At 43.7% G+C, this 19,843-nt stretch overlaps 1 protein-coding gene across 2 annotated transcripts in view; it reads right to left on the bottom strand.

The window, feature by feature from the left end:
* The window catches only part of STON2 (stonin 2), a 118,728-nt gene that overhangs the window by 52,180 nt on the left and 46,705 nt on the right, over positions 1–19,843 (bottom strand). For both annotated transcript variants that reach the window (XM_067532297.1, XM_067532303.1), the window contains one exon: positions 17,885–18,082. In XM_067532297.1, the coding sequence (XP_067388398.1) occupies positions 17,885–18,082 (198 nt within the window). The remainder of the gene's footprint in view (positions 1–17,884; positions 18,083–19,843) is intronic.

Below are 19,843 nucleotides of genomic sequence, written 5' to 3'. Positions count from 1 at the left end.
TGCTGAATGAATCACCTGACTGAAGCTCAAAGTGAGTGACATTTAGAGCTGTGGTTACACCAAGAGACCACAAGGCCATCTCCTGCCCTAGGACACAAGCTGCTGAGCTGCTAATTGCAGTGAGAACTATAGAAATCAAACAAAAGCTTTTCAGATCTCAGGCATTAGAGTTGATTCATCCAGAATGGAGGATGGGAACAAATAAATCCCCCAACCCGGCAACATGAACAGTTTAATAAAGACTTGTTCAGTCAAGCTTATTAACAAAGATATCCCCAGCTCTCTGTTCTGCTTTTTCAGGAAGGACATAGTGAATGATAATTTCAAACTCATACTATGTCTGATGCTCTTTAAAATTCCTAAGCAGGCTACCAGGTTTGTCTAGAGCTGAGAGAATCATCATTAAATTGATTGATAAAGGAATTCCTTGTGTTCCAAAGCTTTTATACAGCTGCAGCCCCTCTTGTGCTACTATTTCAATACAGAAATTTCTGCTGCAGAATCTATGGGGTGAAGTGTTATTTATTTTATAGACTTTTCTATGGTGTGCATTACCATGGCATCTGAGCACCTCACAAAGATGAGCAATGACTGTATCCTCCCAATAGTCTTGAAAGCTAGGGAATTATCATCAGCCCCATTTTACAGATGGGGAACTGAGAAACAGAGATTAAATGACCTGCCCATCATCACAAAGGAAGTCTGTGGCAGAACAGGAAACAGAATCTGTATCTCCAGAATCTCAGTCCAGTGCCTTAACCCTCTTGAATGTTAATTCTTCCTCTTCTTCAGAATCAGCATATTAAGCAAACATTGACATACATTCCCATCACATTATAGGGATGTCAACTTGAAAGTCAATTCAAAATAAAATAAAAAGCAGTGTCATATATGACACCTACACATTAGACCCTCCCTCCTCCCCCGGCAATTTTTGTGCATTCACAACCACATTTTTCTGTCTTTTAATGTGCTCATCTTCTGTGTTGTCATGCTACAAACCCACACAAACAGGAGAAACGGACTGACTACACACAGAGTGCTCTCAAACGCACCAAGTAAATTTACTCAACTATAGTAGGGAAAGTTTTCCAGAAAGATATGTGATTTTCAAGTTGATAGTGTTCCTCGCAAAACAAAACCCACAGGAACATAGATGATATTTGGCAATCTCAACTCTGAGGAGGTGATAGTGAAAGAGTGAGGATTGTCTACCTCCCCATGATGTCAATGGATTAAGATTAGAAATGGTACAATAGCCCACCCTCGGCTTTAAATCAGGGTTGCTAAATTTTTGGTGTAATTTCAGCAATCTCAGTAATATTCTCTGGGCCCTCTTGAAGGAACTCTGTGAAGCACTTTAATCACAACATTTAGGGACTGATTTTGAGCTCAGCTATATCCAATATAATTCCACTGATTTACGCAGAGTTCCTTCCAAATCACACCCGTTTCAGTGGGATTAGAATCATGCCATTAGGGTTTGTAGAACAGAAGATTTGGTAACATAAATGATTTCATGGTTTAAAAAATAAGAAAAAACAATGATTGTATTATTATTATTTATTTTTAAATGTAAAACAGTCTCCTCCTGCAGTGCTGAAAACCCAAACACAACAATCAAATTGTTCTAGACTAGTGCATGCAAACCAGAGAGTGAAACTGACTAAAACAATGCCAGCCTAATTGCACCCTTCAGTGAAGTGCAAAAAATGATCACAAGTGCTGAAAATTAAATTACATTTTGTACACTTTCCATTTCTGAATGAAAAGTTGTTATTAAGAAAAACAGCATATAGTTTTTTTATCTTCATAGTATCCCTTTGATTACGGACTAATATTTAAAAACCATACATACAATATCTCTCAAGTTCCTAAACAAAGTCAAATACTTCTGTTTTGCACTAGTTTGGTGGCAATGTTTAGTGTCATCATCTAGGGATGGTGAGTTCCATCACCCTGCACTCTTAGGGGTCACTAGGGCTAAGAAGGCAACATGCTCATCCTTTAGGGAGCAGATGGTGGCTCCTCGCATCACCCTGCTATAATGCCTCAAGCCATTCTGAACTGGAGAGATGGTCCTCATTTTGTGGGGGTGGGAGCCAGGAATGCAACACCTCAGAAAGGAAATAAAAATGAGAGGATAGAGGCAAACTTGAAGTAAGGAGGAAGGAACTTCTCAGGCAAAATTAGGAATTCTTAAAATACAGCTAGTAAGTGAATTTTAAGAGTTTTAACAGGCGAATAAAGATTTCTTTAACCAGGACATCTTTGCATTATAGGTGAAGCTTCATTCAAACACTATGGCACAATAAGCCATCTTGTAGGACCCTAGAAATCCAGGTGAAACACACATATGTTTTTATACAGTACTAAGCAAGATGGTGCTTCAGGGCAGCTTGTGCAATAGACAGGCTTTGGATTGTCCTGATAATTTAACAGCATGCCCTAGGAGTATGCAGTAAAATGTTTGCAGCCAATGGTTTTGGAGGAATATAAATGATTTTATCAACATATATTAAGGCTTCTTGCACCTTAAAGGATCCCAAAGCACTTTACAGATGTTACTAATTGAAATACAAACAGATCACTACCCCCATTACTGAAATGCAGCCATCTCTAGAACAGAATGCAGGAGCTGATTAACAGCTCATGCAACAGTACAGAACAGCAAGTGAAAAATACCTTTCCATTAAACCCAAATAAAACTACCAGGGCTTTTAGGAAGAGAGTATCCTATACAACTATCTGAAATGGAATTTCACTGGAAAGCCATTGCTTAAAACCCTTATACTCCAAAAAGCACCATGTGATCTTTAAAAGTCATCATGCTCAGGACCTTGATTTTATGACTCATCTGTAAGATAGATGGACAAGCATGATCTCAACTGTCACAACACCATTTACTGCATCCACTTCAGCACACTGTGAAAAAAAGAACTAGATTTTTAAAAAAATGTATCCTACCTGTCCACAGTCTCATTGCGTCTCCTCTCATTTCCTTCCTGTGCTGAAGCAGAAATCAAAAGGCATCTGTGCCGAGGTTTCCAGGTGCATGCCAGAAAGATTGCAGGGAATCTGGTCACATGGCATCTGACTTGGAATACACTTTTAAGTTCAGGATTAATCATAAACACCTTCCCTCACTGAAGAAGGCCTCCGAGAGCTACTCTCCCTCCCACTTTGTGAGGAATGTAACAATTCAAACTGACCTGATTTTCTTTTTTACCAGCATAGACAGGGAGCTATTGGCTGAGTGGCCCCCCTTCTTTCCCCTCCTCATCTCTCTCCTCACACCTGTTTGTTCCATTAGTTCAGCCTTTGGGTTGTTCAGACACGCAAGACAAACTAGTTTTGTTCTGTGGGTGCAGCTGGACTGTCAATCATAGCACTACACAGAACAAACCCTTTCCCCCTCTGCAGCACTCCCAATCCATGATCAGCAGAAAATAGCCTGGGGGAAGGAGGGAAGGCAGGACTGAATTCTAAAATGGGGACAATAGATGTTCATAACTTCAACCTGTTTGATACAGGGGCCTGTTGTAAATCCACCTGCAAGAGGTGCCATGATCAACACACCAGCAAGTCTGTGTTGGGGACAGTCTCAAAAAGCCAGCTGAGTTCAGCATCACCCATGTTTCGCTCTTCAGCTGTAATGCAATATACACAGAGCCCTCAGCTAAGTACATGGAAGTAAAGAAAGCATAATGGAGTCCATAGAGGATGGCATTTCAGCTTCTAGCTCTCCTGGTGCATGGAGCGCCTGCTGTAAGGGATTCATACTGAACAAAGAAGCCTTGTCTATATTCCCCCCATAAAATTTCCCACTATTGCTTCCACCAGTGCAGCTCCAGGAACAGCAATGCTAATGTGCATGGGCTGTTGGGGTTTTAACCACCATGCCCTCTGTCCCTGCTCAGGGTTATTAAAATATTCATTGGCACTCATGGGACTGCAACATTGCTCTCTGCTGTGTGTCTCAACCTTGACCTGCCAAATACCACCTGCAGGGGAGTTTACTCCTCATGGCCTATTCTGTTCCTGGCCACTCATGTGCCTGTTTCTAGACAGGAAATCATGGTATTACCAGGATGTTTAATCCATGCGGATATAGGCAAGGTGAGGACACAATATCAGGAGGAGCTAAAACAGATTCTGAGGCCTGCAATTTCGAATTGAGCTGAGGGCAGTCCAAGGGAGAGTTCGATCCATAGGAAGCAAGCCTGAGTGAGCCATGTCCCGAGGAGGCAAGCCCACTGCCCTGCTAAGCATGGTATGCTCCATGGTCTCAGACAAGGTATTTAACGTTGTTAACCAGGTTGTGTCAACGGCTGGGGTCAAAGACTGCCTTTCCTGGGAAGGGTGTCCCACTGACAGAGGTTGCGAGAGGAGATGGGGGAGGTCAGGGATTCAGTTACAGTGGCTGCTGGGAAGACATACCAACCTGGCTTTACGATATTCACAGAAAGGGGTCAGAAAATCCTAAGCAACTGCATCTGCAGAGCGAAATGTCTGCTCATTTCACCCTCCATGGAGACTAAGAATTCAAAAGGTTTCAGGGAAATCTTCAGGTCTCCAAGGATACATGAAAGTTCACACTAATAATGTGTTGCTGGAGGCAACCAAGCCTGTACAAACAAATCAATCCAAAGGGAGGAGGCGAGATGGGTTAATGAGAGCAAAGCCTCCAACAGAGCCCCCTACTTCTTTTGTGTAAACTTTCCCAACCAGATCCTAATTCTGCATGGCTAGAGAATGCCCTGATAGTGCTGCAAAGCATCCTGGGGGGAACCTAATGTCCCATTTTCAGAGCCAACACTCTGCACAATATAGGGAGAGCTCTGCCTTGCCATTCAGTAAAACTGATATGCAGGCTGGCATGTCAAAAACAAACATCCCTCATTTGTCTGCTCTGTGTTGCTGGCCCATAAATGTGGAGTACCCTTTGTACCAGGCATTCACCTCTCTTCATTCAAATTTCTCCTGAAGAGTCACTCCTAACATGAAGCACACAAATGCATGACAATTCACTGCCCCATAGGTATCTCTGTGCCTTCAGCCTGTGAGCTTCTCAGGGCAGGGAACTGCGTAGTGCCCTTCAGGTTTTTGAGAACACGGCCAAGCACACTGCTGGCACTTAAATAATAACACTTATTTCAGTTTTGTTCAGAATCACCACTCTTCATACTACATATTCCGTCTAAGAGCAGTGCACTCCCCACGGCAGATAACTGTGTGCTGACCCCATAACAAATTCCCATAAAATAGGATTTATATTAAATTGGGGCACTGCCCCTTTAAAAGGTGATTATGGAAAATATACTATATAAAAATGGCACTGCCTATTCTACGTATCTACTCCCTGTGTGAAAGAGTTGCATATACAGACAACATTCAGTTTTTACTACTGCCAGCCCCACAGAGCCAATACAGCTATGGGAGAGCTAGCTAAGAGGTCACATGTGATCAGCACCTTAGATAATTATCACTACACCTAACCTTAGGGCACCAAGTTTGGATGTTCTGTCGTATATTATCAATTCTGGTTTGATAGTATCACTGTCCTTCTAGCATTCTACTTCCCAGCTTCTTGCACTTGGTATAGAGCATGGAAGATACCCAAAAATTAATTATCTGTATTTGTGCCACTCATACTTGTATTAAATTATATCATTGCTCCAAAATCAGCTTCAGGACATTTCAGGAAATTATAGAAATGAACCTCATAATTTCCATTCCATTATTGAGCCGCCACTTGTGATCACTATCAGCAAACCTCAGAGCTGGAGCCAGTAGGTGTCTGTACAGGCACCAACCTACTCAGATATAATCCAAAGATCAGATTTCAATCAACATGGAGATTCCAACAAGTGATTATACCCAGGGAGGTTAGAATCTTACTATCTGAATACAGTGATTTATGCTTCTTTTGAGTGCCACTGTATGTGTGTGCACGCACGTGAGTAGCATTAAAAGGGAAACAAAGGCTAAAATAATTCCTGACCACACTAGGCACGCTACAGAAATAAATAACAATGAAGATAATAAAAAATGTGAGTAATTCAGATGTTTCTTCCCCCAATCAGGGATCGAACCCCAAACCTCATCATGTTAATTAGGTTTCTCCTATTACGTGCCTGCGGTATATACAAGGCTTTGTCTACACTGGGGATGGTGTTTAGGGTACAATGCCGTGGTGAAAAGCAGGCTGCGTCCATGCTGCAGGCAATGAACAGCGTTGGCAGGAGGAGTCTGAGGGGAAAGGCTCTGGCAACAGGGAGCTGCAGGAGCCTCTCTCTGCTGCCGCCTCCTTATCAGAGCCTTTCCCCGCCGCCGGAGCCCTTCCCTGTGACGGGGAAAGATTTCAGCAAGCAGGGAGACAGCAGGACACTGCAATGCTAAAAACAACAGCATAGACAGGGGAGGCACTGCTTGGGCAAGCAGACAGCTGGGTAGGGTACGTAGCCTAAAGTTCTGGTGTGTCTTTACTCGCCTAAGCAGTGCCTCACTGTCCATACTGCTATTTATACCCATATTCAAGGGTGTGTGCAGTCTACACACTGCCCTAAGCATAGACCTAGCCATGGTCTAGGCTCCTGTGGCCTGTAATACCTGTCTCATTTTGGTTGCTGAATTTAGCATGCGGGTGTTGGTGACCTGTGATATACAGGTCAGACTAGATGATCTGGGTGCCTTCTGGCCTTCACCTCTAGGACAATGACTGTGTTAATCAGCACATGATGTTGACAGTGCGGGATCCTGCCACTCCTATGGATCTAGCATGGAGGGGCCATATAACCCCTATATAACCAGCACTATGTGGCATGACCAGGGCTGAATGAATGCAATCTGGGGTCATAGGCATACCAATACGAGACTTCTGGTTGCCTCACCCGCTACTTGGAGTGACCATGAGGGGACCTCCCTGCCTTCTCAGAGATGTAGGGGTAGCAGTATGGGAGCTCCTCCCCTACTCAGTAGCAGCAGCAAGGACCACTGTCCTCTTGGGAACAGCAGGGTAGTGTTGATGGGGCCCTCCAGAGCAGCACGTCTTGAAGTTAGCACCCTATTGAGAAGAATGGGTCAGGTATTGTTTCAGGCTCTCTACAGGTAGGCGACATTGCAATGGTTATAGTTGGGTCACATTTTCAAGCTTTTCTGTACAACCCTAAACTTACTTTAAATGAAAGCAGAGAGTCTGATGAAATCACAACTCCAGGAACGGAGGCCCTAAGCATGGGCCTAGATCTCAATTTGGTGTAGGGTATGACCGGAAATGGGTTCAAGCTAAAGTACTGTAGCTCAACAGCCAAAGTTCCCCAAGGATTGAGGGTGGGGAAGGACTGGGCTGGATAATGGGGCACGTTAGAGAAATAAGAGCCAGCTGCAGAATTTGAATCCAGAACAGAACGTTCCTCCTATCTGGAGCATTAGTACCCAGGATTGAGTTTGCACCCATCTCTTGCTTTAAGAGAATCTTGGGCTTGGTCTAATCTACAAAGTTACGTCTACAAAAATGACCTTGCATCGACCTAGTTGTGCATGTGTCTATATTTAAATTTGTCTCCCACAGATATAAGCGCTCTGTTATGTGTACTTAGTAACAACACCTCCCAAGTGGTGTTGATCTATGGTTGATGTACTGAGGTCAACGTGGCGCGAGTGTAGACACTGCATTCCCTATGTCAACCCTAACAGTCCTCCAGCAGCTGTCCCACAATGTTGGACACGGACCACCCTAGCCACAGTTTTGATCTCCACGGCCCAGAGGTCATGGAGACCAGAAGGCCCCCGTCCCCTTTAAAGCTCTGCAAATTTTTGAAATACCTTTACCTGATTGCTCAGGTTGGCAAGCACACCTAGCTGCTCTCCATTGTTGTGTGCAACTGCCCAGCAGACTATGCCAGCTACATGCTCCAGACACATTCCAGCTTGGAGTAGACAGGGGATCTTGGCTCTCCTGGGCCTATGTGAAGATGCTGCTGCACAAGCACAGCTATGAAGCAGCTGTAGAAACATCGATATCTAAGAGCAGATTGCACAGGAGATGCAGGAGAAGGGGTACAACAGGGACCAGCAAAGTGTTGCATGAAAATGAAGGAACTATAGCAGGTGTACCAGAAGGGCAGGGAGGCCACCAATCGATCTGGTGCTGAGTCATGGAGATGTTGTTTTTGCAAAAAGCTGTATGCCATATTTTACAGAGACCCCACACACCACTGAGGATACCTCTGAGTCACAGGCCCCTAGTGTGAACAGTGAAGACAAGATGGATGAGGAATAGGCGGAAGATGGAGGACATGTGACTGGAGGGGTCCAGCTATGATACAAGCCAGGACCTGTCTGAGACCATCACAGTGCAGTCAGTTCTGGCAATCAAACATGGACAAGCCTGATGCAGGGGAAGGATCCTTAGGTCAGTGTGTAAATTTATTTCCCATTATAGTGATGGTGTCCCCAACTTAACAGGACACAGCCATCGACTCTTCATTAATTTACCTGTACTAGAAGAGGTAGCAGTACAACAAAGAGAGGTAGAGTTGTTATCGGCTTTTCATTGCCCTGTAGAGTTAGGCATGGGGAGGGGGCATGTGGAGCAGTTTGTTTATGCACACAGACATGTCCCTTGAATTTTCCGGAGAGATCTCGATGATACTTTCCTGGAGGTACTCTGCAATCCCCTCCCAAAGATTTGCCTCCCTATAATCTTATTTCTTCCTCCATGGTAGGACACTTTCCCACACCAGTCCACGATAACTTCGGCAGGCCTCACTGCAGTAAACAGACTAGCCTGGGTGGCTTCAAGAGGCCAGCAGCAGCTGTGCTCTTTGTGCCTTTGTTACCCTCAGGAGATATCAGCTAAAATCCCCACCACCTATGGAAAATGGTGCCAGCATTCAGTGTCATTGCCCTATATTTGATGCAACTGAACTAGTCCCTCCTCATTTCCCTCACCCCTGCTCAGCCATACTTACCATGGCTGGCTCTGTGGGTGGCGCCATGTGCAAGCATTCCCAAGCAGAAGTGTCAATCAGCAGGTCTTGTTTAAAACTCTAGGGGAGCAAGGGAAGGGAGTTCTGAATCTTTAAATTCCATTTTCCATTGGGACTATAGTGACAATGTTACCTGTGTGTGTTTTATCTGTAGCTTCTGCCCTTGTGGCCTAGAGGGGATAGCCTGAGCCAGATAAGGAGGAGAAAGAAGAGGACTTGGATGACATGGTCAATGAGATCCTTCCAACCAGTGCTGCATTTGACCGTGAGCATAGGACCTGGAGAATGAACACTACAGACAGCCTGGAGAAGGAAAGAGCAGAGAGGAGAAAAGCCCAGGAGTCCCAGCAGGAAAAGGAGAGGGAGACATACTAGGACATAATGAGGCTTCTCAGGCAGCAAACACAGATGGTGCAGACTCTGGTGGATCCTACCGGTTTAATAATCCTGGTATCGCATTCCTTTGCAATCCATGGACAATTCCACTACAGCACCTCTCTACAACCCCCACCTTACACAACATTCCATGTGACATCAGAGGCCATTGCCTTACCTCTACAACTCCACTCCTGGGGACATTAAAGACAACTACAGCTTCACATACACTGACCTGTGAAAGCCATTGGAGGTGTATGTGTAGCTAAAATGGAAGTGAATGTTCTTTCCCCTTCATAAGTCCTACTAATGTATTAGTTTTTTATGTATTTACTTTAAAATTGCATGGATTTTTTTCTTTTGTCTGATTTGTTACAGAATAAAGTTCTATTATTTGGAACATAATTCATCTTTATTAGTTCACAATATATGCTGCCGAGTGTCTAGCAGTTCTGAAAGCACCCTCTTGCTTGATACTATACAGTATGCCACTACTCATAGGATCACTGACAAACAGTGTAATAATCATAAATGTACAGCAAGCACCACAAAATTGATAGGTGCATTGACCATGTTATAGTCATACATGTACACCAAGCGCCGCACAATTCCTAACAGGCCCCAAAACAGCAGGGCCAGATACAGCACAGTACACCACAACACACTGTGACTCACGGTTAAAATGCTCTTTCAAAGTCTCCCTGAGCTGTATAGCTCCACACTGAGCTCTTCTAATAGCCCTCATGTCTGGCAGTTCAACCTCAGCAGACAGCCACTCCAACTCCACCCTCCACTCCGGCAGTAACTTTTCCCCCTTTGCTTCACAGATAGTATGCAGGACATAGCAGGAAGCTATAACCACTGAGATGTTTTTCTCATTGAGATCCAATCTTGTGAGTAAACAGCACCAGTGTCCCTTCAATCCGCCAAAGGAGTATTCAACTGTCATTCTGCACCTGCTGAGACGGTAGCTGAATCTTTCCTTCGGGCTGTCGGGGTGGCTGGTGTACGACTTCATGAGCCAGGGGAATCAGAAGTAGGCTGGGTCGCCCAGTATCACTATTGGCATTTCAACCTTCCCAAATGCAATCTGCCGGTTGGGAAAGAAAGTCCCGGCTTGTAACTTTCTGAATAGTCCTGTGTTCTTAAAGATGCGAGTGTCGCACTCCTTCCCTCACCAGCTCACACTGATGTCGGTGAAGCATCCCCAGTGATCCACCAAAGCTTGCATAACCATCAGATATTAGCCTCTGTTGATGTACTCTGTGGCAAAGCGATCTGGTGCCAAAATAGGTATATGTGTGCAGTCAATTGCTCCACCACAGTTCGGGAACTGCATTGCAGCAAATCCATCCACTATGTCCTGCACATTGCCAAGAATCACAGTCTTGTGTAGCAGGAGGCAATTAATAGCCCTGCTCACTTGCATCACAACAGCCCCCCAGTGGATTTTCAAACGCCAAATGATTTCCCACGGACAGGGAGCAATCTGGTGTTGCAAGTTTCCACAGTGAGATCGCCACTCGCTCCTCCACTGTCAGTGCAGCTCTCATTTTGGTGTCCCTGTGCTGAAGGGCTGGGGCAAGCTTGGCACACAGATTTGGAAATGTGGCTGTGTGCATCCGAAAAGTCTGTAGCCACTGCTCATCATTTCAAGCCTGCATTATGATGCAATCTCACCTGTCAGTGCTCGTTTCTCAGGCCCAGAAGTGGTGCTCCACCATCTGCAGCTGCTCTGAGAAACCAACAACAGCCTTGAATTGGTTCTCACTATGTCCCACCACGATCCGTCCTCCAAAAACTCATTATGTTTCCTGCTGATTCTGTTCTTGTGGCTCTGCAAATACCTGAGGATTGTGCATCCTGTGCTGCCAATGCTTATGATGATCGTGCAGAGCTGAGCAGGTTCCATGCTTCTGTCAGAAGTGGTGGAGAGCTGCGTGGGTTTGTGGGATTTTGAAAAAAGGTGTGAAAATTATGGGATATAGAAGACATTATGGGGTGGAGACTGTTGCACACAAGAAAGCTGACCCCAGGTTCCTAGCCACCCCTGCACGACTCATTTCGGCTTCACCATGCATTGCCAAAACTTCCCAAAAGACAGTACACTGAATGGTGGTGGGGAACACACTGGGATTCTAGGGTTGCCAGTTTTGGTTGGATGTATGCCTGGAGGTTTCATCACATGACATAATCTTTACTTTAATTAAAGATTCATCTTTAATTTCTGGTGACTCCAGGACAATCCTGGAGGGTTGGCAACCTTTTGGGATACCTGTGCATTGATACAAGCACTCCTGGTGAGTATGTGCACTGCTGACACAAGGAGCCAAGTATGCATGCTCACAAGAGTGTACTAACTGTGGTGGGTTTATGCCAATGGAACTTGCATTGACCAAAGTTTGTAGTGTGGACAAAAGTCAGATGCAGTTTCACCTAGCCCTTTAGGGCAGGTTCTCTCTCTCAGGGAGCCAACAAGAGACAGGATGAAACTGAATGGGCTGTTATCCCCACTAATAACAGACCTGGTGAAGTTTACTCACCTGTGGGGAATGCATGGATACAGGAATCTTTCTTGCTCCTTTTTCCTGAGCTATTGATATTTTGATTTTCAAACAGATTTAACCATTGCATTTGTCACACATACACATAAATCTCTGGGTCAAATTCATCTTTGGTTTCATGCATTGACATTACTGAAGACCTGAAGTTAGGAACAAATTTAAATCCATCAATTCATGTGAGAAGGGTTGTCTTTTTCTTCTCAGCCTCCAACACTGAGATCCACACTGGGAACAGAACAATCACAGCTCATCTGAAGTCAAAGGCTCACTAAATCCAATAATTAGCGCTACTGAGATAGGAAAGACAAACATGGGAGGGGAAGGCTGGGCCCTTCCAACTCAGAAATAGCCACTGCTGAGGGGCCAGGGGGGAATGAATGGCTAAGTATTTAACAATGGCAAGCTAAACCAATGTAAGCCAAGTTTAAACCCAACCAAGAGTGTATGCACACAAAGTTCTATCAGTTTCACTCTGCTTTGACATCACACCTTTAGTTAAAATGGTGCATACACTTCTGTGCTTATAGAAGACTGAAATGGGTACAGGAGTTCAGAACCTTTCTTCACTAGGGGCCAGATGTATAAAAGAGTTCAGCTGCCATTTAAGCACCAAAATAAATAGCCAGAAGTTCAGAAGAACTCAGCATGGGGGTATGACAATCTGGTCATAAGTGTCACAATGGGAGCTGGTGGGTGCTGAGCACTTCTGAAAAAATTGTAAATGTCCAAACGGGGTCTGAGCTCTTTTGAAAACCTGGCCTTGATTGTGTGTACTGAGCACCTGAAAATCTGGCCCTGAGCTCATTTGAAAAATCTTAATCTAGGTGACTACTTCAAATCCAGCCTATACAGGTTGGTTTACACAGTATCTTTAGGTGGTTTATGTGGGCTGGGAATCTCAGCTGATCAGACAGGTGTCTGTGTCATAGAATCCAGTATTACAACTGGCAGTCTGAGAGGCTAACGGCTGAACGCACAAAGCAGACTGAACTTCCCCTCAGCCTTAGTGGTGATTCCTACATAGCAGGGCTGAGACCTGATCTATACTTACCAGGAAATTTGGCAGCAGTCAGCGAGAGTTATGCAAGCTACTCTGTGTACCCTGCATAATTTTTGTCGACTTTGTAACTTCCATTTTGCGTGCCGTCTCCACTGTGCTGCGCCAACGGGAAATGCATACCCATCAACGCAGCTTTTTGGGGAGGTTTGTTTTATTAAATGACTTCTGGATCAATTAAGCGGGTCTTCACTTCCACTCAATCGACCTGGATAGATCGATCGAATGGCGGCAAATCCGCCATCAGTGTGTACATACCCTGAGTCATATTTGGAGGGGGTGGCATTGGAGAAGCTCACTCTGCTGCTGCCCGTCCTATATCTGCTATGGGGATAAGTAGAGGATTTCTATCTATCCAGCCACCACTAAAATCACAACTTGGGGGGGAGGGGAAAGTAGATCTTGTGGAATGAGCAGGCATGATCTTGAAGTTCTGGCTTTAACAGATGGAAAGTGCTTTACACGGCCTCCACATCCCCCAACATTTGGGCTCAATTAAGGAACAAAGGAGCCAGGAATCCAGAAAAAAAAATGATGAAGTCAGAAAATCAGGAGAAGCCTCTAATCAACTCAAGTGGCCACAAAGGAATGAATTGTCAATGTGGGAGAAGCCAAAGATTTTGCCTAGATGATCCTCTTATTTTTCCTTCATTTATATCAAATCTGCTTCCAGCTTTCCCTCTGTAGTTCAATGAAATGCTGGATCTAAAACTGATCGTCTAAACCTCTCATCACTGGTGCATGGCATTCCTCAATTTACCCACATAATCCCTTCATCTTTTCCCAGGCTTTAGGTGATACTACATTAAGGTGGAAACAAGAAGATCCTTACATTTTGGAGAAAGGACTTTCCCTCTCCTGTTTACTATGTGACCCTGCCTGTCTTTGCAGTGAATTCTAATCACCTCTCATCATTCATGCAGGAAACCCCACACACCATGCACACACACATTTAGCATAATATACCCCTAACTGCCAGGGCATATGAAATGATAATAAGATACAGCTAACTGCAGCTTGTGCTACTGTGGAAACCTCCCTGATTTCCCTGCCTCCATGAACCCATACCATAAATGAAAAGCACCTTTCCCATATAATTGATCTACCCTGGGAGACCAGCTATTTGCCAGAATTGCAGGATCAGGTTCTATGTGGCACAGATATCTTCAAAGGGCACTCAGTGTGTCACATAGTAAGATAAACCTTCCTGAAGTAGCACCATTCTACTATGAGAAGAATGTACCTTTGCATTGTCCTTGCCTCCTGTCAATCGTGCAGCTATGCGCTGCCAAGAGCTAAACCTCAGAGACCAGACCACCCAGCTGATGGTTGTTCCTTAAATTTGCCAGTTCCACATCCTGTTATTTAACCAAAGGGCTTGATCCTGGAAGATGCTTGGTGTTCTTTACTCCCAGATACTTCCCTAGGCTAAGAAGGAACTCAGCACCTTACAGGATGGGACCCAAACACAGATGTTCTCCTTTCAATACAGCAGTTAGATCCAGTCACTGCAGGTAGAATACCAAGAGTTTCTATCTACAGTTACGCTAGAGACTGACATCTTACATCTTCCTTACATCTGATGAAGTGGGTTACAGCGCATGAAAGCTTATGCCTGCAGAAATTAAATTTGTTAGTCTTTAAAGTGCTACAGAACTCTCGTTGTTTTTGCTGGATACAGACTAACACGGCTACCCCTCTGGAGCTAGAGACTGAAATGTTCTGCTGTGCTGAAAAATCCCCAACTGAATGCCTCCTTCTTCTCACAAAAGCATGTGGCTTTCTGCAGTGCCTTACAGAGCATAACTGATCAAATGGATCCAAGGTAAAGAAGTCAGAGCCTGGGAACCATAATAATTACAATCACAAATTGTGATTGTCTAGCCTAACTCACCTCAGTGGCATGAGATGAATTACAGAGCATCCTTCCACAGCTATTCTCTTGAGGTATTGCCCACATAAAGGAGCGGTCAGCAGCTCAGCCGTATGATTGGGGATGGAACGCTGTTCACTTTCCCTTCAGTTGCTGTGACTTTATTGAAAAGTCAGTGAATAGGCACTGAGGGAGGCTACAGGGGGGTGGGAAGAAGTGAGATTCAAAAGATAAAGGACTAGCTTTACTGGGAAAAGAAAAAAAATGAGCAAATAAGTGAGCCCAGAATTCTCAATAGCCCAGTAGTTAGGGAACTTACTTAAGATGTCAAAGACCCAGCTTCAAGGCCCTGATCTGCCTGAGTCTGAAAAACAACTAGCTGTAGGCCCAAAATGTAGATTTTTATAACCCAAAGGGCTTCACAAAACATAACCGTGTAACAAATCCATAGCTGCCTAGGATGTCATGGTTGTCACTATGCTGCAGAGCATGGCCATTAGAAACTTGAAGGTGGCAATGGGGATAGAACTCAACCTCTAGCACATTGAAAGCAGAAACTGACTCTCAGCTAGCTCTGGGCAATATAGGGCCAATGACTCAAAGTTGAACCATTCTGATCTCACTCTGTAGGGGGCATTGACACTCTGTAAGCACACATACGCACACAGCAGTACATTACAGTGTGACCAGAAATATTGTTTTCCCCATTCCATTTAAACGAAAACATTCTTTATTTAAACATTCCCATGCAGTGCTGGAAATCTGACCCAGGAGGCTTGTGCTATCACCTGGAAACCAGAAGGCAAACCTGACATAAGCATAAATAAATTACAATATTGCTAACCTCAAATGGGCAAAAATCATGAGTCTGCCCCCCACCCCAAAATCATGAGATATATTAAAAATAGGGCTGTCAATTTATCAGTTAATGCATATGATTAATGCAAAACAAATTAACTAGATTAAAAATAGTTACAATTAATTGCAATTTTAATGTATAATAATTATTTTTGGCTATTTTTCTACATTTTCAAATATATTGATTTCAATTACAACACAGAACACAAAGTGTATAGTGCTCACTTAATGTTATTTTTATTACTTAATATTTTATTTAATGTTATTATTTATTTGCATTATAAAAAAGATAAAAAAAGAAATATTTTTCCATTCACCACATACAAAACCACTCTGTCCTACTTCTTATTCAGCTAATTGCTCAGACAAACAAATTTGTTTACATTTATGGGAGATAATGCTGCTCACTTCTTATTTACAACATCACCAGAAAGTGAGAACAGGCATTTGAATGGCACAATTGGAGCTGGCACTGCAAGGTATTTACATGCCAGATATTCTAAACATTCATATAATGCTTCATGCTTTGACTTGCAGGCTCTAAAGTTTTACATTGTTTTGTTTTTGAGAGCAGTTATGTAGACAAAAGTAATAATAATTCTACATTTGTAAGTTGCACTTTCATGATATATTGCACTACAATACTTGTATGAGGGTAATTGAAAAATATTATTTCTTTTGTTTATTTTACAGTGCAAATATTTGTGATAAAAATAATAATATAAAGTGAGCACTGTACATGTTGTATTCTGTGTTGTAATTGAAATCGATACATTAAACTTAGAAAAACATCCAAAAATCTATATAATAAATTTAAATTGGTATTCTATTATTGTTTAACAGTGTGATTAAAACTGTGATTAATTTAAAATGAACAAAAGGAAGTATTTCTTCACACAACTCACAGTCAACCTGTGGAACTCTTTGCCAGAGAACATTGTGAAGACCAAGACTATAAAAGGGTTCAGGAAAGAACTAGATAAGTTCATGGAGGATCGGTCCATCAATGGCTATTAGCCAGGATGGGCAGGGATGCAAAACCATGCTCTGAAGTGTCCATAGCCTCTGTTTGCCAGAAGCTGGGAATGGGCGACAGAGGATGGATCACTTAATGATGACATGTTCTGTTCATTCCCTCTGAAGCACATGGCATTGGCCAGTGTCGGAAGACAGAATACCGGGCTAAATGGACCATTGGTCTGACCCAGCATGGCCGTTCTTCTGTTCTTAGAGAACCACATAGGCTGCAAGATGCCAGTGGGGTCCAGTCCAACCCAAATAAAAGGGATTTACTCAGATGAAAGTGCTATGAAGTCCAGCAGGGCTTTGAGAAGGTTTCCTCAAGCAGAACATGTGTTTTAGGGTTAAAAACACCTGCATTGTTAGTCTGCAGCTGACTATTGCTCGGTATGGGTGTGGGGGAGAGAAGAATGAACAGCCCACTGGCTCTCCTTCTGTGTTGGGTTTGGGCCTTGTAGTTTGAAGCCCTGCATAAACTCAAGGGTGAATTCCCAAAATGCCCACTTCCTTCCTCCTTATGTTCACTCCAGAAGTTCTCTCCCCCTCCCTTTATAGGGAGTGTGGAGTTCCTATGTGCAACTTCTCCATTGTTGGTTCTCCACACAGAATTACTAATGTTTGGGCCTTAGGCACCTGGATAAGTGTGCTCAAGACTGGGACCTGTGCAACATGGTTGAAATCCAGCCACCTCTGGGGTGGAGAGTGGTAACCAACCAGCATACAGCAAATTTCCTTTCCATCCCTTTGATTGGTCTTGGCTAGATTCAGAGTTTGTAACAATGCCCATAAACCAGGCATGTTTAGTTAGATAGATAGATGGATAGAAAGAAAGAAAACTAGGTAGGTCAACAGGTTGCATACACTTGGCAGCTTGTGAAAATGCTCCTGAACCCCATCCAATTAACTAGAGACAGGCCTGAGTTAAACACACTTGAACTCTGAGGACATGTGGACATGCATCTGAACTTCATGGCTTGCCCCCATCTCTATCGTGGGCCAAACCAAAACCCTACATCCAAATGGTGAAATTTGTTCTGGCTCTGGAGCTACACTCAGTTCCTCAGTTCTGAACTGATCAAAGCCAGCGGAGTGTGGCTGAGACTGGGAAGAGACAGAAACACGTAAGAAGTGCTGCTTGTCTTACCAGCTGAGTCTGCTGCAGAAGCCCCACCGCTGGTCAGGTCCTCAGTATTTATTGATTGCAAATCTGTGTAGGAAGGGGCAATGCTTGGGCTGCTGGTGTCCTCTGAGTTGGTTGTCCAGCTGCTCTCTGAGGCGAGGGGTCGTCTCTCAGAAGAATCTGAGGAGGGAGAAGTCCAGCAGGGTGCTCTTGATGGAAGGGCTGAATGTGTGAAACAAAGAGAAATGTAGTGGGCTGGATGACAGAGAGTAACAGGAGGGTAGATTTGAGAAGGAGGGGAAACATGAGGGGCACTAAAGATCTTTGGGATGGAGGAGGCAGGACATCCCAGTGGCTCATTTGAATAGGGGGAGGGCTTTGTAACACCAGGGTATAACTCATTAACCCTTTAACCTCTGGAGAGCCAAATTCAGTTCCTGGTTTAGGTCACAACTGACAGTCTAGACCCCATTTGTTCATATCACAAAGCTTGGTATAATTCAGCATGACTGACTGGCTCTGCCTGACAGACAAGCAGGAGTACAATAACAAGAAGTGTTGTTGGTCAAGACTGAGGTGCACTGGCAGAACTATGTCAAGGTACCCAGGACTGGAATAGCAGGGAATGAATGCTGCAGATCAGGATTGTATTATTCTGACATAGCTCTTGTGGGGAAGCTTGTAGTAAGCCTGGTTCTATAAGTCCCTGGCTTTCATTTTCCCAACAATTTTTAAATATAAAAGGGATTTCTCAGTTTTAAAAAGGTAAAACTTCCCAAAGTGTGACAGTAACATGGGCAGCTGACCCTGTGACTAACCATAACATCTCAGGCTGAAGAATTCTGGCATTATCACAGGCCACGAACATAACTATTTAACTAACAGGAACCAATGGGTCTGCGCTGATATAGTTTTAAACTATGAAAATGCTTTGACCACCACTTAGCTTTCTTTCCTCTGTATCTATTGTTTCATGTGCCCAGGAATGAGACCAAGAGGGCCAAATCCTGTTCTTGTTCCAGCAGGCACTAAGACACGTGCTGAAAAGTCCTTTATCTTTAGTGTAGTTCATTGACCTTTGCTGAAATGCAGCTTTGTAGTTTCTTACAGGGGTCCTGCATCACAGCAGATATCCCTACATTGAATCATAGAAATGTAGGGCTGGAAGGCACTTCAAGAAATCATCAAGTCCAGCCCCTGTGCTGAGGCAGGACCAAGTGAACCTAGCCTGACAGGTGTTTTTCCAACCTGTTTTTTAAAACCTCCAATGATGATGATTCCACAGTCTTCCCTGGAAGTCTATTCCAGAGCTTAACTACACTTATAGTTAGAAATTTTTTTTCTGATATTTAACCTAAATCTCTCTTGCTGCAGATTAAATCCATTGCTTCTTGTCCTACCTTCAGTGGACATGAAGAACAATTGATCACAGTCCTCTTTATAACAGGTCTTAACACATTTAAGCTTGTTAACAGGTCCCCCCTTCAGCCTTCTTTTCTTAAGATTAAACATGCCCAGTTTTTTTAACCTTTCATTACAGGTCAAGTTTTCTAAATCTTTCATTGTTTTTATTGCTCTCCTTTGGACTCTCTCCCATTTGTTCACATCTTTCCTAACGTGTGGGGCCCAGAACTGGACACAGTTCTCCAACTGAGGCCTTACCAGTACTGAGTAGAGCATGACAATTATCTCCCCTCTCCGACATTAGCCTTCTTCTTAACTGCATCACATAGTTGATTCATATTCAATTTGTGATCTACTTTAACCCCGAGATCATTTTAAGCAGTACTACCACTTTGCAAGTTATTCCCAATTTTGTAGTTGTGCATTTGACTTCTTCTTCTTAAGTGAAGTACTTTGCACTTCATTGAATTTCATCTTGTTGAATTCAGACCAATTTTCCCATTTGTCAAGGTCATTTTGAATTCTAATCCTGCCCTCCGAATTGCTTGCAACCCATCCCAGCTTGATATCAATTGCAAA

The sequence above is a fragment of the Emydura macquarii genome, unplaced genomic scaffold, assembly GCF_026122565.2.
Source record: "Emydura macquarii macquarii isolate MOO-44397 ecotype Brisbane River unplaced genomic scaffold, CSIRO-AGI_Emac_v2 contig_374, whole genome shotgun sequence".
In the NCBI taxonomy this organism is placed as follows: Eukaryota; Metazoa; Chordata; order Testudines; family Chelidae; genus Emydura; species Emydura macquarii.
The sequence above is the reverse complement of the archived record's forward strand: the minus strand, read 5'-3'. Positions and strand labels throughout refer to the sequence as shown.